Below are 22,956 nucleotides of genomic sequence, written 5' to 3'. Positions count from 1 at the left end.
TGCTACCACCTCAACTTAGGACCCTTGGACCCTGTAAAATCCAGATATTTGTTGATAATGCCTTGTTCTAGGTGAACATTGAAGGTAGGTATCTGCCGAAATGGAGCAATGAGCTCACCTTGGTGAATTCGAAGATATCTTGTCTCATTTCTCTTGACTTACGTACGTAAGTACGTCGGTATGAAACCAAAAGATGAGGTCAAATTGAAACATTTCATTTCAGTATTCATTCGTGCCGGAGCTATGCCCTGAGCTACTCTAAAGTTTTCCTAGGCCACCATAAAATCCTTTTGGAAAACCTGTAATGTACACACGCGCATATGTACCACCTAGTCCCAAAACGAACCAAACGCCCCTTATTTCGTCGAGAACTTCACATCCACCTTGGAGATCGCCCAGATGCCAACAAATAACGCCACCATGCTTGAGAAGACGATCACCGGCTTGCGTAGACTAGCTGCCAGCGAATAATCGTAAGATACAATGAGATCGCGGCCTCGGAAGTCATCTACCAAGTTCCTCGCATTGATTGTTAACACAGTGCGACCAATGGTATCCAAATACGTCTTTTGCTGATCCACCGTGAAATCGGTGATGGAAGACTCGGGGACCGTCGTATAGAAACGAACGTTACTGCAAAATGGTCAGAAAATATCTAATGGGGAAATTTATCAAGAGACACTCACCTAGCACCCTCAGGAAGAAGCACGCGGACTTGGATCTGTTCATACGCGGTACCTTCAGGTTGCTTAGGCCCCTCAATGAAAGGCACATTTAATAGGTAGCTATCACCGGACTTCTTTCGCAAAAAGCTCTTAGCATCTGCGTTCCAGCCAATTGTGAATGGATACTTCCAACCACCAAAAATGGGGTAACGGGGTTTCAATTCGAGTAAGGCCTCTCGTCGGTTAGACCGGAAGCGCGAAGTCGACACGTTGCCAATAACATCCGTGAAGTAAGCGTCCTTGCTTCCAACTCGAAGAGGAACCTTGATGTCCTTTAAGGCGTACGACTGGGGGTTGAAATACTGGGATTGCGCAAATTTAACCCTGTTAAACTGAGATGAGAGGTTTGCGCCGTGGTTGTAAAGAGTGTATCGATCTTCGAACGCGACGTTTCCTCCCCAATGGCTGACCTCGATGTCTCGCTCATAAAGCGAAACGTGAGTAACGGGTTTCGTAAACTCGAACCTCACCTTCGCTGGAGACATTGCGAAGGCTGGGACCTCGGGGAAGGGACCATAGGTAAGCTTTGAGCCTTGCTTCTGGGGGAATTCTTTGACATCGCCGCTACCAACAATCTTGGTGTAATCGGGAATATCAGAAGATGGAAGCTTGATTTCAGTCTTCTGCTTTGAAGTAGGGTAGGCTGACGGGGCATATGCCGAGAATTGGTAGACGAGGTATTGCTTATCGGATTGTTCGATCGCAGCCGGTAACGGGGAGAGTGCGTCGAGGTAGTAGAACGAGATACCCAGGGTCTGTTGACCCTTGGCCGGCAAGGGTGCGGGTAGTCGAATGCGATAGTATTGAACATCACTGGCATTTAATTAGCAACTTGAATATGGCGATCTAATAGAAAATCCATATCCCCTTACCTTGTCGGATCGAATTCGACAACCTCTGCGACAAAGCCTGATATGCTAGAATCTTTTCTATCTTTCACCTCAAGGCCGCCAGCCCGCGCCATCTGCGCACTCGTAAATGGTAGGAAGTATTCATCTTGAGGTTCCGACGATATGTTCTCAATTAAAACATTAATTGCCTCCTTCGCATAATTCTTTTCTAGGGAGATGACATGCACTAGATTGGCATTCTTGAAAACCTGGGGTGGTTTGAAGGTAGCTGGGAGGACGACTTTCGACGACGACGGTCCGGCTGTGTTAGTTTCGCCGAGGACCTGGGAAAAGAAAGTTAGGCAGGTAGCTGCAACCGCAGAGAACTTCATGACGAATAAAGACCGAATGGGCTACTCATGAAAAGAATGAGTAGCGCCAATGGATGTTAATGATCAACGGCGTTGTAGTTTTGACTTAGACAGCTACATGTGGCTTTTCTACGTAAAGCTTCCAAGGTTCAAAAAGCTAAGGTACACCTTTCAAAAAGTTACAGCTTACGTTGCCAATGCGCGTCTGTCCCGACCAAACCGGGATTGAGGATGTACGTTATTCCGTGTGTAACCAGAGATGACGCTAGACCGCTTTTAGTTAGAGCTACACGGCAAGATACGACAGGGTATGTAACCCCATATTTTGTATGGAACCAATTGTCCGGACCTGTCACGTTTTGATAAATTAAAGCTTTGGGATCCTTGATACTTCAGAATATTGAACTTTCATCAAGTGTATTAAAAAGACTCAACATCCCATTACTATCGAATCATCACATATGATAGTTGTTGCTAATTACTTATACGAAACCACATCATCTGAAATCTCATGAATATAACAAATAAATCGCTCAAATTCCTCTAAAGCCTTATCTGTTTCTAGCATTACCCCACGACGGCACAGTCCTAAAGGATTGAAGGAGACGTGACAAACTTTCGATGTTGGAATGCGGGGTGACAAGGTAACAGGCTTCAGATCCGAATAATCTCAGCTTACACGGGGTTTGGTACCTCTTACGGAGTTCCATCCTCATTCTTGACAGCACCCATGGATGTCCGCAGCTGCGTAAATCACTTACACATGTACATCTGTAAGCCTTCTGGAACCTTGAATTGCCCATCTTCCCGAACGGATGGATGGCGTTATATACTTCTAAGGCAGCAAGGTTACAAACTTTAAAAGTGATCACACCGCTTTTATGGACCAGTTTTAAGAGAGCCTCTTTTGATAGGAAGATCAAATGAAGGAAGTCTCATCTGTGTAATGATACGAAATCGTTGGAAGGCGTTCGAATCAGGTACAACAAGCCAAGCAGAGAAACTACGGAGATACGCATGTACTCACAGATCCGCATGTACCAGGTACAGTAATTGCCCCAAGTGAGGTAACTTGGTGGAGTTTAGGTCCACTCAACCAACCCAAGCCAAGCACAACATTCAAGCCAATAAAGGTTACCAAAATTGGCAATAAACCAATCAATCTATGGAAACCTAAGTTGGTGGGTCGATGATGGAGGGGCACTTCTTGTCAAGCTTAAATTCCCCTCACCATTGAAAAGACCTGAAGCTCCAGTAGCAATCTACTACGACGTCCTTCCTTTTCTCTTGTATGTCAAGATCTTGCTGAGCTGAGTAAGTTTTTATCTCCTTGATTCGGAAATGACTCTCTCCTATTTGTCTAAGATCCGAGTTAACCTTGGCTGCCCTGAAAACTCTCACTATTTATTACCTAGCACATGGCATGACCGGGATTGTTTGCTCAACATCTTTTCTTCTGACCTTCATTTTTTTCACTCTTCTATTTGCTATATCATCGATTATACTAACACCGCGGTTTTAGAAATTTAGGTTGTTTCAGATATTATTTCTTGCTATCACAACTTCTTGGACGTTATTAGATATTTATTATTAAAATCAAAATGGTCGGTCTTGGTCCTCGAAAGCCGCCCTCCCGAAAGGGTATGTATAGTATTGTTTTCAATGTTTGATTTCAGCTTCGAGTTTAGTTTTACGTTCGTGGACTTTTGAAACCACATGCAAGTGCGGAAGTTAGACTTTAGGCACTTTGGTACTTGAGTTGCTCAGCTGGGATATACCCATTTTGTTACTCATTGTACCTTCTTTCCCTGAGTAATCAGATGAATGAGATTCGATTCAGGCAGTTGTACTGTTACACATAACACCAAGCATCTATGAGTACAGTTGCTCCTTCCACGTCATGCAAACATTGGTATTTTACACCAGAATGGACTAAGGCAATTTGAGCTCATCAGATCTACTATCTACGTGTGTTGTATGAGCTTCAGTCTAGTTCATTTGAGGTTACCAATTTAGAAGTTATATCTCACCAAACCTTTTCTCTTAACCCCCATCTTTTCATAATGCTTTACTCTCTCTCCTAAAATATTACCATTCAACCTCTCTTTATCTTATCAACTATTATACTGTTTATTATTGTTACTTGAAAATTCATTATGGAGGCTGGACAAAGACCAACTGCGCTTGGTCTTGCGACGAAGCTCGGTTCATACCACCATCACCATCATGGAAACTCTCAAGATGGACTAAATGGTTATTCACTTCTCATAATTAAAAATGAGCTAGTATGCTGATATTTAGTATCACAGGGTCGATGGCCGATGTGCCAAAAGATCTTCTTACCGAGATTAAGAAGCTAGAAGATCTATTCACCGTTGATAAAACTAAGCTCAAGGAAATCACCACACACTTCGTTTCAGAGCTCGAGAAAGGTAATTTAATATGCCTATTTTAGGTACAAACTAGAACTAGAACTAACAGATTCGTAGGCTTGAGCGTAGAAGGTGGCAGTATCGTGAGTTCTAGACTCGACATACATATGCACGCATGATCAACTAACGCGCTACGTAGCCAATGAACCCAACATGGGTTATGGATTTCCCAGATGGATCCGAGACTGGAACCTACTTGGCTTTAGATATGGGTGGTACAAACCTGCGTGTTTGTGAGATTACCCTAACGGATAACAAGTCGGAGTTCGATATTATCCAGTCCAAATACCGCATGCCCGAGGAGCTGAAGACTGGCGAATGTGAGGAACTTTGGGAGTATATCGCCGATTGTCTGAAGCAATTCATCGAAACCCACCACGGTGAAATTCCTGCATCACAGGGAAAGATTCCCCTTGGTTTCACATTCTCGTACCCTGCCACTCAGAACTACATTGATGAGGGTGTTTTACAACGATGGACGAAGGGTTTCGATATCAACGGCGTCGAGGGCCGTAATGTTGTGCCGCTTCTAGAAGCTGCCTTAGATGCGCAGGTATGTCATGTGAATACAGGATATCTAAAGACAGTATTGACGAAATCATAGGAAGTTCCTATCAAAGTGTCGGCCTTGATCAATGATACTACGGGTACTCTCATTGCTTCGGCCTACACTGACCCAAAGATGGCCATCGGATGTATTTTCGGAACCGGATGCAATGCCGCATACATGGAGAACTGCGGTTCTATTCCTAAGCTAGCTCACTTGAACCTGGACCCGAGCTTGCCGATGGCTATTAACTGTGAGTGGGGCGCTTTCGACAACGAGCACAAGGTCCTTCCACGGACTCCTTACGATATCATTATCGACAAGGAATCTCCCCGACCGGGACAGCAGGCCTTCGAGAAATGTATAGCTGGTCTCTATCTCGGAGAAATCTTCCGACTGATTTTGGTCGATTTGCATGACAACAAGGAGGTTCACATTTTCGAGGGACAAGACATCAAGTACCTCCGAAAGCCGTACACTCTTGATTCATCCTTCCTCTCGGCCATTGAGGAGTAAGTTATCACATGAATTTTATTTGATCTTGTTTAGCTGACCCTCGGTAGTGACCCATTCGAGAACTTGCAGGAGACTGCAGATCTATTCCAGGAGAAGCTCCACTTAGCCACTACTCGCCCCGAACTTGAGCTGATTCGCCGAGCTGCTGAACTTATTGGTACTCGTGCCGCTCGATTATCGGCCTGTGGTGTTGCCGCTATCTGCACCAAGAAGAACCTCCAACCCTGCCATGTAGGCGCAGACGGCTCTGTGTTCAACAAATACCCGCATTTCAAGGCTCGAGGCGCGCAGGCTCTCCGAGAGATTCTTGACTGGCCAGCTAAGAAGAACTCGAGGGAGGAAGACCCAGTGGAAATCCTCGCTGCCGAAGACGGAAGTGGTGTTGGTGCTGCCGTTATTGCTGCTCTCACACTGAAGAGAGTGCAAAAGGGTAACGTTGCCGGTATCCTGCACCCCGAGAACTTCAAATAAGCAACAGGATTATTCGAAGAGACAGCGTAGCTTATTTACAGAAAAATAACGGGGCGTCCCCTAGAGGGTTAGACATAGAGAGGGCTGTCCAAGGACAACAGAAAAACGATTGGTGTCTGGCTACGGGGCTAGAAATAAGATGTGATACGGAGTTATCCCATAAGAGTGCAGGTCGGAAGTCGGTATTCTGTCGCGAGTTAGCTTGCTATTAAAATGGTGGAAGTCAAGAAAAAAGCGTCGGTTGGCTTACTGTCTAGAGTCCAGTAACGTCTCTTAACGTCCTTCCATTCCCCCTCACCTTCTTTCTCGAGATCCTTCATGTCAACGTCTAACACTTGCCATTCGACGTCCATGCCCGCATCACTGAGATGCATCTCGACAACTTGCGTGTAGACATCGTAACAGATCTTGCGGTCGGCGCCTAAGCCATTGAAGAAGCCGAATCGGCCTTCGTCCTCGAGTAGACCAGGAACATACTCGGTAAAGAATAAACGGAGTTGGTTGTAATCCTCACCAAACGTATCGAAGTAAATAGCATCATATGTCTCACCCTGTTCTAGTAACTTAGGAAGCACATCCTGCCACTTTCCAGCGTGAACCTTGTAAGCTCCATCACTCGCACCGCTAGCTTCCCAATCCTTTCCGAACTTGGAGTCAGAGCCGTTGATATGCTCGAGCACGGCTGGATGCGCTTCAATAATGTGGTGTTTGGAGGGTTTCGTTTCAGCGAACATAGAATCGATGATGCCCATGCCGAATCCAATGTTTAGGACCTTGCGACCAGCCGGAAGTTCAGGCAGCAGAGAATCGACGGAAGCGCGCATGATGGATGTTTCCCAGGCCACTAATTGGAAATAGGGGTTAGTAAATAAGCACCTCTAGGAAAGCAACAGTCCTGAAAATCTAAGGGAATGAGCTGATAAGCACGTACTCATTACGCCGTTTTGGGCAGAGTCCACTAGCTTGCCATCGCTATACGTCAAGTTCGAACGTAGATAATCCTCACTGTTGACATTCGGCCCCTGAGCACGCTTCGACACAAAGACATGCTGCTCCGCCTCAACCCCATCCCCAGAAACTGCTTCAGCATCACTACCCGTAGTATCCACCTCTTCCTCACCGTCATCTTCCTTATTAGACCCATCTTCCTCCTCATCCTCCCCATCATCAGACTCAAGTTCCTCATACCCGTCTAACAGCCCAAACAGCAACTCCGCTCTCACACCCGCCTCAACGCATAGTGTATACAACCCCTTCAGTCCAAGCCGCTCCGCCACACACCCCGGCGTCTCGTCGTTGTCGTCGAGCCCGTTCCATATACCGCCACTCATGAACAGCTCGTGCACAACCGCTTTCGCGTGCTCCTCTACGTCCGCCGCGTCCCCGCCGAGCTCCCCCTGGTTCGCCGGCGCACATGCTCGGATTGCGGCGTGTAGCGGTGATTCGCCCGTGGTCGGTTCTTGGACACGTGCGCTTTCGGGGACCGTGAGGAGAGGCTTGAGACCTGTTAGGTCGTGGTGCCAGGAGTGGTAGAGGATTTGGGATATCGGTGCTGGGCAGGAGGCTGGGATGCGGGTGTCGATGCTGTCGCTGGGGCGGGTGGTTGCCATGATGGTTGTTTCCCGCCGGGATTTGGATAATGGTCTAATTGTGAAGCTCTCACCGTATACTCCTTATGGAGGTGTGTAGGTAGCTGTCGATGGTGGGGTAGTAAAGAAAATCGAAGGTTGAACGGTAATTTGATGGTGGGGTAGCGGAACCAATTCCAGTTCGTACAGTGTGCATGTGATAAAAAGACTGTATTTCATCGGTCATTCCAGTTCCTACAGCGATTGAGGCCGCTAAAGGTCGTCGCTGGAGCCGCTAAGATTCAAGCTTGAGTCTGGACTGACACGTGCTATTCAAGCAGTAATTGATTGGCCAATGGCAGCTGAAAAGCTTTTACTGTGGAGGACCGTGGGGTTTCAGCGTGTACTTCGTACCGCTAAATGGATGTATCATGACGCGAGGTTGGTCGGGATTTTCCAAGCTTCACTTCACTTAACTCTTTTACTTCCAGATCCTACATACACAATCGATCGTGCAGCTTTTCAATTACTGCGCATATGTACTACTACTCTATTACCTACTTACACTACTAGGTACTCTGTATTCTATTACGTGCCACACCTCGTAAATATAGTGTTTGATTAGCTCCAAGTTCCTCGTACCGTCTCCCCAAGCGTTGTTTTTCTTTCCAATTTATTATTAATTTTTTCCCGTTTTTCTTTCTATTTTGGTCCTGACTGGTTGTAACTGTACGGGGTACACGATATAACTATAGTCGACTCGCTGCGGGCATTGGACGGTTAGAAACGCCCCCTCTCTTATCTATCCAACTGTTACTCATTTCGTATGTTAATATTATGTTACCAAGATCGAACCTTGCCCGTGTGTATGTCTCCCCATGCTAATTATTGAAGACCTGAATACAAGGAGGACCTCTTGGATTTCTACAAGACGCGGCGGTACCAAGAATTGGCGCGCGAAGCCCGGGTTAATCGTCATGAAGTTCGGAGAACAATTGCGATCGAGCATCATCCGCGAGTACCAATGGTACTATATCGACTACGATGGACTCAAGTCCGAGTTGAAGACCGCCTCGGGACCGCCCATAGATGTCGATGATAACTCGAAGAATAAGAAGGGAAAGGCCAAGGCCAATGGCCAACAGAAAAACAGGTGGACCGAAGAGGATGAGCAGCGATTCATTGCCAGGCTCTATGCAGAGCTTGACAAGGTCTACACCAAAACCAAGGTCAAACAATCCGAGATCCAACGCCGTATAGCTGTTAGCGAGCGAGAAGTCAAAGAGGTTGTTGCTAAGGTTACGGAGAGAGGCTTGACAGAGCAGGGTCCTTCTGAAGAAGAGTTTATACTACTCGAAGAAGACCTTAGCGACATCATTGCCGACGTTCACGATCTTGCCAAATATGTCCAGTTGAACTATACTGGCTTTTACAAGATAATTAAGAAGCACGATGTTTGTGACCCATATCATGATATTTACCAACATATACCAAGACATATTTACTATATTGTACAAAATCTAACTTTATATAACAGAAAATGACCAACTGGCACCTCCGACCCTCGTTCGACACCGCGCTCAAGAACAAGCCATTCTACAACGAAGATTTCGATGCCGAGGTTGTGAAGCTATCTAACATGTACAACAATGTTAGAACACGCGGAAATCCGGTCAAGGGTGATAGCTCTGCTGGTGGTACTCAAGGCAGTTTCGTTCGCCAGACAACGAAATACTGGGTGCATCCAGACAATGTCACCGAATTAAAACTCATCATCTTAAAGCATCTTCCCGTCTTGGTTTTCAATGCCAGCAAGGAATTTGAAATAGCAGATTCTGCAATCTCTTCCATCTACTACGACAACCCTGAGAAATGGGATCTCTACGAGGGCCGATTAAAGAAAACCGAGGGAGCTGAAGCCATCCGTCTAAGATGGTATGGTGGTATGCAAAACGACACCATTTTCGTGGAGCGAAAAACGCATCGGGAAGATTGGACAGGAGAGAAATCCGTCAAAGCTCGTTTTGCTATGAAGGAGAAGAACGTCAACGCATATCTGAGGGGCGACTTGCTACCAACAGCTCTCTTCGAAAAGGCTCGCAAAGATGGTAAAAAATCCGAGAAGGCTATTGCTGAGGACGAGACGCTTGCAAAAGAGGTCCAATACTCGGTATTGAAGAACGGATATAAACCCGTCTGCAGATCTTTCTACAACCGAACTGCGTTCCAGCTGCCAGCCGATGCGCGTGTTCGAATTTCCCTCGATACCGAGCTTACGATGGTTCGAGAGGACAACTTGGATGCTACTAAGCGATGCGGTGACAATTGGCGACGAATGGATATTGGTATTGATTATCCGTTCTCGCAATTGCCTCCTGGGGACGTTCTCCGCTTTCCATATGCAGTTTTGGAAGTAAAGCTCCAGACTCAACATGGCCAAGAACCTCCGGAGTGGGTTCGCCAACTCATCTCCAGTCATCTCGTGGAGGCTGTTCCCAAGTTCTCTAAGTTTATTCACGGCACTGCTTCTCTTTTCCCCAGCAGAATTAATTTGCTGCCTTACTGGATGCCCCAGATGGACGTGGACATCCGAAAACCGATAACACATAATTTTGGCATTCACCGCCCGACCCAATCACATACTAGTGGCACAACATCAGATGGAGATGATGATGACGATGATGACATTGACTCGGATGCCGACGATGAAACTGATGACGAATCCGGGGGTCGCTCTGGCAATGGAAACGGCTTGTCGCGGGGTGCACAGGCGCTTATATTAGGGGATATTGAAGGGCAAACTGTAGAGGGTACGGTAACTAACCAAGATTACCCGCTCTATGACTCGGATGACGAAGTGGACGAGGAAGATGCACTTGAGGAGGCACGGAGAGTCGGCGGCTGGACATACTACTCTGCTCTGGGGAAGAAGTATGGAAACGCTGTCGGACATGGTGCATTTAACGTCTTAATGAGCGTTATACCACGCCCTCGTGCCACGACGGTTCCTCGTAGCAACCGAAACCAGATGTTCTTTGGCAACCAAGAAATCCAGACGAAGAAGTTCAAGGCCCCGAAGGGTAAGAGGATCTACGTGCCGGTTAGAGTCGAGCCTAAGGTCTACTTCGCGGCGGAAAGGACCTATCTGAGCTGGGTATGTTTTTTTTTCTTAATTTCCTGTATTTCATTAGGGCTCTTGCTGACAATGACCGTTACTTAGCTCGAATTCTCGATCTACATCGGAACTATCGCCGTCACGTTGCTCAACTTTGGCCCCCAGCCGACAAAGCTTTCATTCCTGGTGTCGGGATTGTTTACTCTCTTGGCTATTATGTCGCTTTGCTACTCGGTCGGTATCTACCTGTACCGAAGCAAGGGTATCCGCGAACGCAGGGTCATTAAGTTTTACGACAGGTTGGGGCCGACGGTTCTGTGCAGCGCCCTCTTCGTGGGCGTCGTGCTAAACTTTGCGTTCGAGGGGAGAGATAAGGAGTTCTGGTAGACCGAACGTCTACTGGTAAGTGTTAAGTGTAAAATGGTGTACAGAGCATCTAACCGCATGTGAGAGTTTCGGAATTGTTTAGTTTGTATATGAGCGACCGCAAATACTGTATTTTGTCAGATGTACCAAGGAGCATGTAGCTGTATATATAGCGAAGCTAGGTAAAAAGCCTGATTTGGGCGATGAGAATGGCTGAAGAATGATGGATGGTATGTAGATAGGTAGGTAGTTAATGGGTATTGAAGATTGCATGTATCGATGGCGTGTTGCATCGAAGTGAGAATCGTTTGGGAATTCACAGATGAGTAATTAAGTTGTAAGTGTATTCCATACCATTTTTTTCTATTTCGCGTTTCTGCGTGATGTCGTCAAGTATTTGTCTAGATACTGATACACTTAAAGTACACCCACCCAATCCTCATCCTCATAACACCATCTTGATACCCAGAAGCAACAGCAACCAGCCAAGCCCCCTACATCCCCTCCCCCTTTAACAAATCATAACTCATCAAGACCAAAGTCTTAATCAACCTAGAACCCCAAAGCGGCATTAAAAGCATCCGCCGTCGTCGCATCCTTAGTCCCCAGCGCCTCGGTACTAGCCTGCGCGGCCTCGCACGCCGCCACCGCCGCGTCGTTCGCTTCGCACACGTTCGTCAGCTGGTCGCAGATCCGGTTCATGATTATGCTCGGGTTCAGCGCGTCTTGCTGTCCCTTCGCTACCAACGCGTCGGTCGGGAGAAACGTCCCTTCGTCCGCTTTGCGCCCCGCTCGCCCGAGCTCGAAGGACATTGTGGGTGTGCATTGCCCGAAGTCCGCGGCTGCGTTGGCGTTGGCGTTGCCGGCTGCTGCGCCGGCGGCGGCGTTTTTGTTGTTGTTGTTGTTCTGGTTTTGGTTGTTTTTGTTCTGGTTGTTTTGGCGCCCGTTGATGGCCGCGGCTGAGGCGGAGGTGGCTGCCAGGAAGGCGATGAGGAGGGTTTTGGTCTGCATTTTGGCTATTGGTTGTTTGGCTGGATAGGTGGAATGAGTGTTGTGTATAAGAGAGCGGAAGAAGTTCGCAGAACTTGTAAATGAAGGTTGAGATCAACTCGTAACGAAGGTTAAAATGAACAAGATAGGATGAGATAGGACTCGTAATAAGCTTAGGAAGCAGGTGGCAAGGCTCACTTATATACCTAGAGGCATATCATAAGATCTCATGCTGGGTTTGGGTTGAGATGAATGCCGTAGATCGAGACGAAGGCATCTGGCGGCGCTTCGTTGCATTTGTTGCTGATCATACAATGATCCTGGTCTAGACGGGACGAACACCCGACAAAGCGATGATGCTCGGCTCATGGTAGATGTAAATAGCGTCAAGTCAACTTAGCCAAGAACCGGATCTTCGGCATCAAACTAAGATGGGTTTCAGAATCGCATTCCGACAAATTCGTACCAAGATTACGTTGATATTGAATATTATGGACGGCGAGCAAATATAGGTCTTGACTTTAGCGCCAAGCCGTCTCATAAGTCTGAGAGTATTGTGTCGTCCCAAAATTCGTGTGTTAATAATGTAGATCAATACCTCATTTTGAATGTAAATAGTATCTTGAAAGCGCCTTTCAGGTTACCATGTTACATGATAGAAGAGCTGTCAACTTAGACATTATGGTCTAGGCTTCATGCGATTGTCTAGGTCTTGATCATATCCTAAATACGGCCATCTCTGTTAGAGCCAAGTTTGACAACTGTTGAATATGCTTGGTACCAAGTGCGTGCTCAGACTTAGAACTAATACTATTTTCTTGTATTGGTCTCTGTGTTATGTACTGGTCAAGTCAGCTTAATCTACCTATCTATACTCCTCACAACCACATTCCAACGTCTGTTCGGTTTCCCCTGGAAGACATTAAAGCCCTTATACGAATCATGGTTCAAACCCATTCAGTCAGGCCAAGAATATTCCGCAAACCAATAGCAGGATGCTGTTAGTATGACAAACCACACCTGGATTGTATCTCGAACGCAAGGAGCCGGCGACCTGCTCTTCCGGGCGAGACCGATATGTCCGTTCCAATACTAATCTATAAAAGGGATACCACATAACCCTCCATTCCGATACCTCCAATAATCCGATGGATATTCAATGATCCCGCAAAAAAGTAGGTAGATAAGCTGCTATTAGAGTGTACTGCTCTGCGACATGTCGCCGCATTAATCAGATATGCTCCGCAAGGTGATCTTCAAGCTCTACTTGGACCCGAGGGCTGTTGGTCAGTGCCTCGATATCATCGTCGAACACTCTTCCACTGCCAGGCGTGAAATGGCGGGTGCGCTTCATACTCTTCTCAGGTCGTATTAGACAAGCATCCGGGGTTGCGTCACCGCGTGCACGTGAGTCCACAGTCGATGCTGTAAAGACGCTGGGAACATTAGCAAGGTCGTTGCCAAAGTCTCCGCCTGAAGTAGATCGATGTGAGAACACCCCCGAGAATGCGCTCTGGCTGGGAGGTGAGTTGTTTGCGCTAGCGTCTTGGCTGTCTTTGCAGAGGTTACTAAACGACGACTGTGATACCTTGCGCATGTCGATATGGTTGATGACTGGAGAATCTTCACTTGGGGAATCTTGAAGGCGATTTTCTTTACGCGACTTAACTTCAGGGGCGGGAGGGGCAATGTTTCCGGTATGCACTGGGAGCGGGTGTGGTTGATTCAGCAACGAGTGCGTAAGAGACGTTGCAAGTTCAGAAGAGAAATTCGCGTTCGTGGAGTTGAAGAACTCGTTTATTGACGTGCCTATAATAGTCAAAAAGTTAGTATTAAGTGTAATATCGAAGTGTCATCAGATATTTTGATGGAATATGAAATTGCTAGAGTAGTGCAGGATAGCTTACTTCCAGGAGTACCGATCTTGTTCACGTCAAAGCTGAGATCGTCAACGAAGTTCGAGCCACCTGTCGTCGTTGGCGTGTTTGTCGGCACCTTCGGATCATGAGCACTGGCATCTATATCTCCTAGATGTGCTGTTGTGAGATTTAAGAAGTGATTATCTGACAGGCCTTGGGTGTTGCTTGGATTACCCAAGCCAAAATCAGACATGCTAACATCGGAGCGTGACACTTTGCTTGCACCTCTGGCTCTTCGACTGGCAACAGAATTGTAACTGGACTTGTTGCTGTCGGTGGCCTGATTGTATCCAATGGGGCCGAAGTTGGTGTTCGACCAGTCAAAGCAAGCAGTTTCAGACTTCTGAGAACTGAAAGGGTCTGGCCAGGCCGAGCTAGACTCAGCACCGTTACGTTGCAATAATCCCTCGGTGTTTGGCATAGTGCCAAGTAAGTTTTCCTGCGTGAACCCTGGGGGACAGGTGTTGTACGTGGATGAACTGGATGAATTTTTCATATAGCTCGTTGTTCGACGGCGAGGGGAGTGGAGGTGAGCTTCCGCGCCGTCTTCATGGTGACGTGCTGGGGCAGGCATCGTAGGGTTGAACGGAGTGCGGCGCCACATGCTAGGATTTGGCCAGGCAATCGCGGAAGATTCGAGAATATCTATAATGCGGTACCTATGTGTTAGTCTTGTCTGTATCGTGCTAGATCCGAAGGAGAAGCTGTAAGATCCATACCAAGTGGTGCATGTTGGAATGAGAATGCAACGACATTCTTGACCCGTTCGATGGGTACAGTCAAAGAATCCCTCGGGAAGCCTTCGCTGATGACGATTTTGATCCGTCCGACTTCATCTGCGGGGCTCCAGTAGCTTTGCCGAAGCACTTCGCTACGAAACTGAGGGAACCTAAGTGTTTCGAGATCTCCGTTCTTCGTGAACTCTACTACAGTTAGATTTTGAATCTCTCCTTAATACGGAGGACTTACCGAAACTATGATTGATCAGTTGAGGCCATGGTCCGATCCGGCTAAATGAGGATGAACTAAGAGATGTGCTGGTTAGAGCTAGCTTAGACCCGAGATACCGAAATGAGAACATACGCAACCATACGGCCATCGATCAAGACTCGTGCCTCGAACTTGACTAATTCAGGATGCTTGCTGTAATTTCTAGTGAACTGGCTGATATCAGGCGTCTTCCAGGAATGAAGCGAGATGTTGAACTGAGTGCCCGGGGATAGGCCTGGCATAAAACAAGTCATAGTCGGCAAACCGTAAGATCCATGACTGTAGGCGAACTCTGAGGAGGATCGGGTTAGAATTTGATATATATGAAAAGGTACGGTGTGGAGCAGGTATATCCTCATATCGAGAAGAGTTGGGGGAGGTTCATTAAGCAAAATTGGCTTACCATTATCATGAACAACATGACAGTTAGTCCTGAACTCTTTCAATGGGATCTTGGAATCCCTAGGAAATAATAAGACATCCCAGTCCTCAAAACGCATCTTCACTAGCAGTGATGATATTAAACAGAGAAGTAGGGAAAGATCAAAAAGAATAACAGGTTGATACAACGAACAAACTGGAGTAGAGCCAATTCCTGTCAAAGCGGTCTTTTCAAGGAATATGATGTTGGTGATGTGAGTTGTAGTGGTTGAATATCGTAAAGTCGTAGAGATTGAAGAGATGGATTTATCTAATTTCATGTGAATATTGTTAAAGATATGCTTTTGGTCTCGGCCTTCCCATAACGTAATGAGACGTAGAGCCGTAGCTTCCTGTCTTCATTGATATCCAAGTCCAAACAGTGAAGGTACCTGGCTCGTTAAACTGCTCATGTCCATCCCATTGGCCGTAGTGGACCTTAAGCTTTCACCTGGGGAGTATAATGGGGATACGTATCTTGAAATAACGCAATTATTGGCCCAGAAGAGAAAGGGATAAGTTGAGGCTTTAGTAAAAGTGTGTCATTCATTGTACTGTGTTATCTTCTATGGCCTGACTTTTGAAAGCCGCATTCGCTAGAATAAGATAAGCAATTCCTTCCATCTACGATCTCAGGTAGATGATGTGCAGAACCTTACTGTATCTTGACCACAGAGCGAGGAAGGGGGCGACTTCGATGTTGAAATAAGAGCTACTAGGAGAACACTGTAGCCCTAGGTCAATACACGGGACAAGTCGAGCTATTGGCTATATGATATTAGCTTCTTTAGTAAGACCAACACTCGTGGTCAAGTTCGTATTGTATATTTGCGATAAAAGGCCAAGTGTATGTACAAGTATTTTATTCTTCCTCTGCTTCCTCAACTTGGTATGGCTCTGGGTCGCCAGGAGCTCTTGCCTATAATCATTATCAACATCACGGATCTGTTCAACAGGTCGGTTAAGTTCAACTTACCCTCCAAGCACCGGCACCACCCAATTCTCGATCTAGACCACCCTCGAACTCCCGCGGGTAAGACGGCTTGTCAGGATATAATCTTCCAACAACCCAGCATACTCCTACGACAGTAGCAATAAATGCGCCAACCTGCAATAATCCCTTGCCCGGTGAGATCCAAGTGTATTCGTAAGGGGAGAATATGCCTAGGAGATCGTTGTCCTCGTGAACAGGTTCGCCATAGTTACGCCTCTCTTGCTTATCCCACCAATCACCGTGAGGATCTCGGAACTGTCTCTTGATTGCCGGAGGGTTGATGTAGCCGCCGTTCTGCATCGGTTAGTCTGTCGGTACGTTGGCAAATGATCGTTAGAAGCCCACTGACCTGACCCGGGTCTTCCGCTTCGGTAAGTTTTGGATTATCGGGAAATTTCTCTTCGATGACGGCGGGGTCAGAGTATGATCGCGGAACAAATGTGCGTTGTTGAACGATGGGTAGTCTTCGCGCTGCGAGAGATGCTGATCGGAGAGCCGAAGCTCTCGCGATTCGTTGGGGAAGCATCTGGACGATCTATGTTAGATACATCTAAACCTTTACAGGAATCTCGGAATCAATTGGAACATACTGTAGGCCCCTCGGTTAGACCCTACTTCGATATTGTCGCAATTGCGTCGTGAAGGATCATGCACCATTTACCTCATTGACTTGAGAGCTAGGATGACCGACAGCAGTTGACCATTTACAATTCAGGCTTAGTAATTTTATCAGCCTGAATTCTAAGGCAACTGTTACACACTTTAGTGAGATTGGCGAGGGATTGACCTCATATTGATTACGTAAAACAAGAAGATGGGGGAATTGCAAGGGTGCCTAGCGAGCGCACTGACCATGGTATTTCCCTTAGGTTGGGGCAGTACAGGGGGGCACTCGGACCAAGCTTGCTATTCCTGTCTAAGACGAGGCGGAGACCCGACGAAATTTTTGAATCATCATCAAACTGCTGATGAAATGGCAATTCTCGATAAAAATCCATCACAATTGTCTTTTTATGGCCGTGTGCATGCTCAAACTTCGTCATGATAATCTACCAATAAATCTCTATCTGTAGACATACTTTTCATCATCCCAAATGTCCATTTCATCGAGACCCGCGTCTTTTTCTTATCTCAACACCCCTGGACAGCTATGACGGCTACCGCGTCGCTCGAGTCTGCGCCTTCACACGACACCGCAAATCCCTCCGATTTAAACGAAACAAACGATCAAACATCAGAACAACAGAATCCAAATATTCCCGACCCATCCTTAGATACAACATCTCAACATCAAATTAAACCCGAGACGGATAATTCTACTCTACCCCAATTGTTCTCAACCAAGTCCAACACCAATGGAAACGACGCGGAAGACTCTATTATTGAATCCCCCGTAAAAGATGGCGGTGGCGATATTGACGACAGACCTACCAAACGACGCCGTGTCCGCGATTCGACACCCAATAGCGCATCTCGTAAACCCAAACTAGAATCCCCTCCTTGGAAGAGAATAGAGGCCGAAGGGCCCACATCTTTTACTGAAAATGGCAAACGCAGATCCGGACGCACAAATCAGGTGCCTTTGGAGTTGCAGCCTCTGGGCAATCGGAGAGTCACCAGAGGCGCTCTCCATAATCTTCAACCCCATACTCCCGCCAAAGACAAACGATCTGCATCTAACAGTCACGTAAATGGATCACAAAAGCACGCGTCGACGGGGAAGGGAACTGCCTCAAAAACTTCCACACCCATTGCCAAGCCGAATACGCGGAAATCTTTAGCTGCCGTCACTGTCAACGGCTCTGCTCAAGCCTCTAAATCTTCGAAAACTCGACGACGTTCAGCTACTCCGCCAGCCCAGATAACCCCGCCTAGACGCTCTACAAGGATTAGACGTAATTCCGGATCCCTTCGAGATACTGTCGATACTCCCTCTCGCGACTCCAAACATCCTACCAATGATAGTCCCAACCTACGTCCGACTAAGATTCGGTTACGGCTAAAGGCCCCTACTATCCCTACCGTCCATCCAGCCCAAGTCAATGTATTCCCTGGCCAGACCGTCGCACGTGCCAAGATATCGTCTAATTTCCAAGACTTTGTTGAACGTGCGCCAACAGTAGACGTCAAAGATGGCGGTTGGCTTGATATCGCCGATGAGGGAGACCCATATACGGAAGAGGCCGCTGCTAGAGATGCCAGTGTTATTATGCGAATCGAGGCCGAAGTCGAACCTGGTGGACTGCTAAGCGAGGAACGTTCTACACTATTTGTTCCAGAACCCGCCGAGGAGCCACCGCGACAATGGGCGCACATGGATCACCTGGTGAAGCAGATGGCGAATTTCCGGAGGTTAATGTTGATGGAACACCAAAGACACAAGACTACCGCGAAACGATTGGCTGAAGCATGCCGGGACGAATGGATACGCCGACAACCAAAGACCGCCGAGCAAATCGAAGCCGAGGCCAGAGCTGCATGGATAAGTCGGTATAAATCTGTTATCAAGGCCATTGGCGGAACATGGGAGAATGTCAGAACCGAGGTTAATCGTCGTCGTCTAGAGGAATGGGAGGCTGCCGAACAAAAGCGTGTAAAGGCTGCATTGAACGAGGCCGTTAATATGTCCGAGTTAAAGTTGCAAGCCCGCAGAGCTCACTTCGATTCGGAGCTTGTCTCGGATGAGGATGAAGAGTCGGGCGAGTCTGATGAAGAGGCTGATGACGAAGATGAAGACTTGGCTTCTCTCGAAGAAGTCTCTTCGGACCAAGGCTCCGACGAAGACGAGAACGAGGATAACATGTCTTCATCTGATGATGACGACGATGCAAAGTCGGACGTTTCAGACGAAGCCCTTACGCAAGAACAGTTAAGGAAGAAATATGCGAACATTCCAGATCTCTCTGTAGGTCGACCGGCAACTAGTCTCAACGGTGACCAACCTGCAACAGAACTGGATGATCAAGGCGAAACTACCGATGAATCAATCGACATGGACGACGATTTAGGGTCAAGTGACGAAAACATGGAAAGTGACGACGAGGATGATGGCCAATCTGAGGATCAGGACGAAAATTCCGAAGACGAAGAGGAGCCTTCGGGATTACTGGGCCTCTTCTTTGGTAAATCTGAGCTGAAGAAAATGAAGCAAGAGACAGCGGCCGACGAACCGTTGTCACCTCAATGCGATGTTGAGATGATAGACATCCCGGATACTACATCTGCTGACGGAGCGCCTCTCCTCAATGAGACGACAATTGAGACGGATGTTGAAGATAGCGCAGTGGCAAAGGCAACAGATTTACAAGATAAACCTCCATCTCCAACAATGAATGGAGATAAAGGTCTTTCCCTATCGTCCACATTTAATCAAGATCGTGCGCCCACACATCCATCTGGCACCATATCCGCAACGGCTGCACCGAAGAACCCTCATGAGGCTAATAACCCTGATGGTCCCGCTCCAGTACCAGAACCCCTGCAGGCTCAAGATGTTGAAATGGAAATCATTGAAGCCGTTGAGCATGTTAAAGATGTCAAAGCGAACGCGTCGATCAGTGGAGCTGAGAAAACAGCTACAGCAATGCCAAGCGTGGAGGTTGCAATTGCGCCAACAGACCAGCCTCAGACAAGCCCAGATACGGAAGCGATCACAAACCCTCCTAGTCGTGATAGGAGCCACACACCCCGAACATCCGATACTAAGCCCTCGGAGGTGGACACCACCTCTGTAGTTAAATCTGGCGCGAGCAGGTCTAGTTCACCTCAATACCAAGTGCCTAGGACTGAAGTTCCCTTTTTACTACGAGGAACGTTACGTGAATATCAACACTATGGCTTGGATTGGCTTGCTGGTTTATACAGAAATCAGACGAATGGTATCCTTGCGGATGAGATGGGTCTTGGCAAGACCATTCAAACAATTGCCCTATTGGCTCATCTTGCCTGCCATCACGAAGTGTGGGGACCCCATCTGGTCATCGTCCCAACCAGCGTAATGCTGAATTGGGAAATGGAGTTCAAGAAGTGGTGTCCTGGATTCAAGGTATTATCGTACTATGGGAGTATCGATGAACGAAAACGAAAACGTCAAGGATGGAAGACGAATGATATGTGGAACGTGTGTATTACATCGTACCAGATCGTCTTGCAAGATCAACAGGTTTTCAAGCGTAGACAATGGCATTATATGATTCTGGATGAAGCCCATAACATTAAAAATTTCAAGTCGAAACGATGGCAAACGTTACTCACCTTCAACACGCGAGCGCGACTATTGCTCACTGGCACGCCCTTACAGAACAATTTGACCGAATTATGGTCTCTACTATTCTTCTTAATGCCATCTGAAAATGGGGTTGGCGGATTTGCCGACCTGGCAGAATTCCAGGATTGGTTTCACAAACCTGAGTCCCAAATCTTGGAGAGCGGCCGAGAACAGATGGACGATGAGGCTCGTGCAATCATAGCCAAATTACATAAGGTCCTTAGGCCATATCTCCTGCGGCGACTAAAAGCAGACGTCGAAAAGCAAATGCCGGCCAAGTACGAGCACGTCGAATTTTGTCGACTGTCGCGCCGACAACGTGAGTTATACGATGGATTTTTAGCGCGTACAGATACTAGAGAAGCGCTATCCTCCGGCAATTATATATCGGTAATCAATTGCCTGATGCAGTTGCGCAAGGTCTGCAATCATCCCGACCTTTTCGTTGAACGCCCAATCATGACATCCTTTCGACAACGCAGATCCGTCCTGTCTAACTATATTGCAACCGAGGGTATAATTCGGGGCAAGTTGCTTGCTGCAAAACCTATGAGTTCTGTCAGCTTTGACTTCCTTAACTTCATCCCTACACTACACGAGAATCAGTCGAAAACGGTGTGCGAACGAGTTTCTCAATTGAACGCCCATCGTCAACTAATTGACCGCCGGACAGCTCAGGAAATAAGAGCACAAAACGCCCGCGTCCACCTAGACCTTTCAACCGTGGAGTCCGTTCTAGTATGGTTAGAAAGTGCGAAACGATGGGATCGTTTTGAGGAGTTGCGACATTGTGTCTACGTCAATGCAATAAGAAGGCAACAGCGCCCAATTTACGGCAAACAACTCACGGACTTCCTGACTCTCGGTACAAACGATAGGCCACATAAAGCTCGTCCAAAGGTTCCGCAGAAGATCATGAGTTGGTTTGAAGAAGATTCCCCGGTGCTACGGTCAATGATCCCAACTCTCGATCAACGGGCTGCGTCGATGAAGACTGCAATCGCTAAGTTCGCATGCGTCACACCGGCGGTTGTCACTCGGGATTTTGACCAGATCGTCCTTGGCACGAAAGGGGTGGAAGCTTTTGACGAGACAAATCTAAGGTTGGCGGCTCCAATACGGTATGCCCCATTCATGCAGAAAGAAGCTCCACTCGACCCGTGGCATGAAGCTCGCATGAGACTTAGTATTCAATTCCCGGATAAGAGACTTCTTCAATATGACTGTGGTAAACTTCAGGCTCTCGACCGTCTCTTACGAAAGCTGCAATCTGGTGGTCATCGTGCCTTAATTTTCACACAGATGACCAAAGTGCTTGACATTCTCGAACAGTTTCTCAACATTCACGGACATAAATATCTACGGCTCGACGGTGCTACGAAAGTAGAACAACGGCAAATCCTCACAGACCGCTTCAATCACGACGATAGGATTTTATGCTTCATTTTGTCTACGCGATCGGGTGGTCTTGGTATCAACCTTACTGGTGCCGATACTGTCATCTTCTATGACCAAGACTGGAACCCTGCGATGGACAAGCAATGCCAAGATAGATGTCATCGCATTGGTCAAACAAGAGACGTCCACATCTACCGACTCGTTAGCGAACACACTATCGAGGCAAATATCCTGCGCAAAGCAAGTCAAAAGCAAATGCTAGACGACGTCGTGATCCAGGAAGGTGGTTTCACAACCGACTACTTCAACAAGCTCTCTGTGCGTGACGTTATTGGCGCCACTCAAGATGAAGCTGATGTAGTCGGCAATGCGATGGATCGTGTTCTCGGTGGCGTGGAGAATAGCGACCAGCGAGCCGTCGGCCGAGTCCTCGAGCAGGCTGAAGATCGTGAAGACGTCGACGCCGCACATGTTGCGGAAAGAGAAATCCAAGAGGATGAAGCCGACTTTGCTGAGAAACCGGCGACAGCGAGTGCGTCTGGAACATCTAGTGCAAGAGTAGGCACACCCGTAACGCGGGACGGTTCACTCGCACCAGGCATAGGAAGATCAAATCTCGGACTATTCTCTGAGTCGGCAGATGTGGATCATGCGCTGGAGGAGATCGAGCACAATGCTTGGGGCGACAAGATACAGACTATCGACGACTACATGCTCACTATGATGCACAAGCAGCTCGAGGGCACGGCGTTGGAATTACCTAAGGACAAGAAGAAGAGCAAGACGAAAGGAAAGGACACGCGAAAGCGCTAGTAATGTACGCATGGCCTTCGAAACCGTACGCTTCGCTCTACTTAAAGCCTTGGTTAAGGCACCTTAACTGTATACGTCGTCCACAACCTACAACTACGAGTTTTGATGTCGGCTGGGAAACTGGAAACCAGATCGCTATACATACTTGCTTAGGCGCACCCATAAAAAACAAGTCGATGACGAATCTTGAGGGATGGAAATAAAGAGGGGGTTTGCATTGCATA

General features: G+C 47.4%; 8 protein-coding genes across 8 annotated transcripts; 3 read left to right on the top strand and 5 right to left on the bottom strand.

Moving 5' to 3' along the window:
• Nucleotides 1–198: 198 nt before the first annotated feature.
• GGS22DRAFT_148868 (Ribophorin I) lies at nt 199–2,085 on the bottom strand. Its single transcript, XM_047959051.1, has 3 exons — nt 1,598–2,085; nt 687–1,538; nt 199–633 (listed from the first exon to the last, which is right to left on the bottom strand). Exons 1-3 carry the CDS (start codon nt 1,945–1,947, stop codon nt 357–359), a joined length of 1,479 nt encoding a protein of 492 aa, XP_047823507.1. The 5' UTR covers nt 1,948–2,085; the 3' UTR covers nt 199–356.
• Nucleotides 2,086–3,225: 1,140 nt separating this feature from the next.
• GGS22DRAFT_148863 (hexokinase) lies at nt 3,226–6,142 on the top strand. Its single transcript, XM_047959050.1, has 6 exons — nt 3,226–3,567; nt 4,236–4,358; nt 4,416–4,441; nt 4,498–4,911; nt 4,963–5,417; nt 5,469–6,142. The coding sequence occupies exons 1-6, from the start codon at nt 3,528–3,530 to the stop codon at nt 5,890–5,892; spliced, it is 1,482 nt and encodes a 493-aa protein (XP_047823506.1). The 5' UTR covers nt 3,226–3,527; the 3' UTR covers nt 5,893–6,142.
• GGS22DRAFT_183015 (arginine N-methyltransferase 2) lies at nt 6,090–7,502 on the bottom strand (the record flags this gene model as incomplete). The annotated part of the gene is made up of 2 exons (XM_047964041.1): nt 6,090–6,736; nt 6,824–7,502. The coding sequence occupies 2 exons, from the start codon at nt 7,500–7,502 to the stop codon at nt 6,090–6,092; spliced, it is 1,326 nt and encodes a 441-aa protein (XP_047823505.1).
• A 724-nt stretch (nt 7,503–8,226) lies between these two features.
• Nucleotides 8,227–11,217, top strand: GGS22DRAFT_2459 (SPX-domain-containing protein). The gene is made up of 4 exons (XM_047966598.1): nt 8,227–8,284; nt 8,355–8,914; nt 8,998–10,614; nt 10,681–11,217. Exons 2-4 carry the CDS (start codon nt 8,438–8,440, stop codon nt 10,960–10,962), a joined length of 2,376 nt encoding a protein of 791 aa, XP_047823504.1. The 5' UTR covers nt 8,227–8,284; nt 8,355–8,437; the 3' UTR covers nt 10,963–11,217.
• A 161-nt stretch (nt 11,218–11,378) lies between these two features.
• GGS22DRAFT_148856 (uncharacterized protein) lies at nt 11,379–12,068 on the bottom strand. The gene has a single exon (XM_047959049.1). It carries the CDS (start codon nt 11,950–11,952, stop codon nt 11,494–11,496), a length of 459 nt encoding a protein of 152 aa, XP_047823503.1. The 5' UTR covers nt 11,953–12,068; the 3' UTR covers nt 11,379–11,493.
• A 1,094-nt stretch (nt 12,069–13,162) lies between these two features.
• On the bottom strand, nt 13,163–15,340 carry GGS22DRAFT_176915 (uncharacterized protein; the record flags this gene model as incomplete). Its single annotated transcript, XM_047963473.1, has 6 exons — nt 13,163–13,740; nt 13,839–14,495; nt 14,570–14,773; nt 14,820–14,875; nt 14,934–15,132; nt 15,244–15,340. The coding sequence occupies 6 exons, from the start codon at nt 15,338–15,340 to the stop codon at nt 13,163–13,165; spliced, it is 1,791 nt and encodes a 596-aa protein (XP_047823502.1).
• Nucleotides 15,341–15,950: 610 nt separating this feature from the next.
• On the bottom strand, nt 15,951–16,955 carry GGS22DRAFT_2448 (uncharacterized protein). The gene is made up of 4 exons (XM_047966594.1): nt 16,845–16,955; nt 16,604–16,780; nt 16,237–16,548; nt 15,951–16,179 (listed from the first exon to the last, which is right to left on the bottom strand). The coding sequence occupies exons 2-4, from the start codon at nt 16,778–16,780 to the stop codon at nt 16,123–16,125; spliced, it is 546 nt and encodes a 181-aa protein (XP_047823501.1). The 5' UTR covers nt 16,845–16,955; the 3' UTR covers nt 15,951–16,122.
• Nucleotides 16,956–17,221: 266 nt separating this feature from the next.
• Nucleotides 17,222–22,751, top strand: GGS22DRAFT_2445 (SNF2 family domain-containing protein). Its single transcript, XM_047966593.1, has one exon. It carries the CDS (start codon nt 17,405–17,407, stop codon nt 22,730–22,732), a length of 5,328 nt encoding a protein of 1,775 aa, XP_047823500.1. The 5' UTR covers nt 17,222–17,404; the 3' UTR covers nt 22,733–22,751.
• The last annotated feature ends 205 nt before the right edge of the window (nt 22,752–22,956 follow it).

The sequence above is a fragment of the Annulohypoxylon maeteangense genome (genome assembly GCF_022496945.1).
Source record: "Annulohypoxylon maeteangense strain CBS 123835 unplaced genomic scaffold GGS22scaffold_1, whole genome shotgun sequence".
In the NCBI taxonomy this organism is placed as follows: Eukaryota; Fungi; Ascomycota; class Sordariomycetes; order Xylariales; family Hypoxylaceae; genus Annulohypoxylon; species Annulohypoxylon maeteangense.
The sequence above is the reverse complement of the archived record's forward strand: the minus strand, read 5'-3'. Positions and strand labels throughout refer to the sequence as shown.

Bases quoted from the DNA above. Each gene is read 5' to 3' on its own strand.
- GGS22DRAFT_2448 (XM_047966594.1), bottom strand. From the start codon at position 16,780: ATGCTTCCCCAACGAATCGCGAGAGCTTCGGCTCTCCGATCAGCATCT. The intron at 16,549-16,603 runs GTCAGTGGGCTT...TAACCGATGCAG, and splicing joins AAGCGGAAGACCCGGGTCAG to AACGGCGGCTACATCAACCC. The intron at 16,180-16,236 runs GTAAGTTGAACT...TAATGATTATAG, and splicing joins GTGGTGCCGGTGCTTGGAGG to GCAAGAGCTCCTGGCGACCC.
- GGS22DRAFT_2445 (XM_047966593.1), top strand. From the start codon at position 17,405: ATGACGGCTACCGCGTCGCTCGAGTCTGCGCCTTCACACGACACCGCA.
- GGS22DRAFT_2459 (XM_047966598.1), top strand. From the start codon at position 8,438: ATGAAGTTCGGAGAACAATTGCGATCGAGCATCATCCGCGAGTACCAA. The intron at 8,915-8,997 runs GTTTGTGACCCA...TTTATATAACAG, and splicing joins AGATAATTAAGAAGCACGAT to AAAATGACCAACTGGCACCT. The intron at 10,615-10,680 runs GTATGTTTTTTT...ACCGTTACTTAG, and splicing joins AAAGGACCTATCTGAGCTGG to CTCGAATTCTCGATCTACAT.
- GGS22DRAFT_148856 (XM_047959049.1), bottom strand. From the start codon at position 11,952: ATGCAGACCAAAACCCTCCTCATCGCCTTCCTGGCAGCCACCTCCGCC.
- GGS22DRAFT_148868 (XM_047959051.1), bottom strand. From the start codon at position 1,947: ATGAAGTTCTCTGCGGTTGCAGCTACCTGCCTAACTTTCTTTTCCCAG. The intron at 1,539-1,597 runs GTAAGGGGATAT...ATTAAATGCCAG, and splicing joins GTCGAATTCGATCCGACAAG to TGATGTTCAATACTATCGCA. The intron at 634-686 runs GTGAGTGTCTCT...ACCATTTTGCAG, and splicing joins CTTCTTCCTGAGGGTGCTAG to TAACGTTCGTTTCTATACGA.
- GGS22DRAFT_148863 (XM_047959050.1), top strand. From the start codon at position 3,528: ATGGTCGGTCTTGGTCCTCGAAAGCCGCCCTCCCGAAAGG. The intron at 3,568-4,235 runs GTATGTATAGTA...TTAGTATCACAG, and splicing joins AAAGCCGCCCTCCCGAAAGG to GGTCGATGGCCGATGTGCCA. The intron at 4,359-4,415 runs GTAATTTAATAT...ACAGATTCGTAG, and splicing joins CGTTTCAGAGCTCGAGAAAG to GCTTGAGCGTAGAAGGTGGC.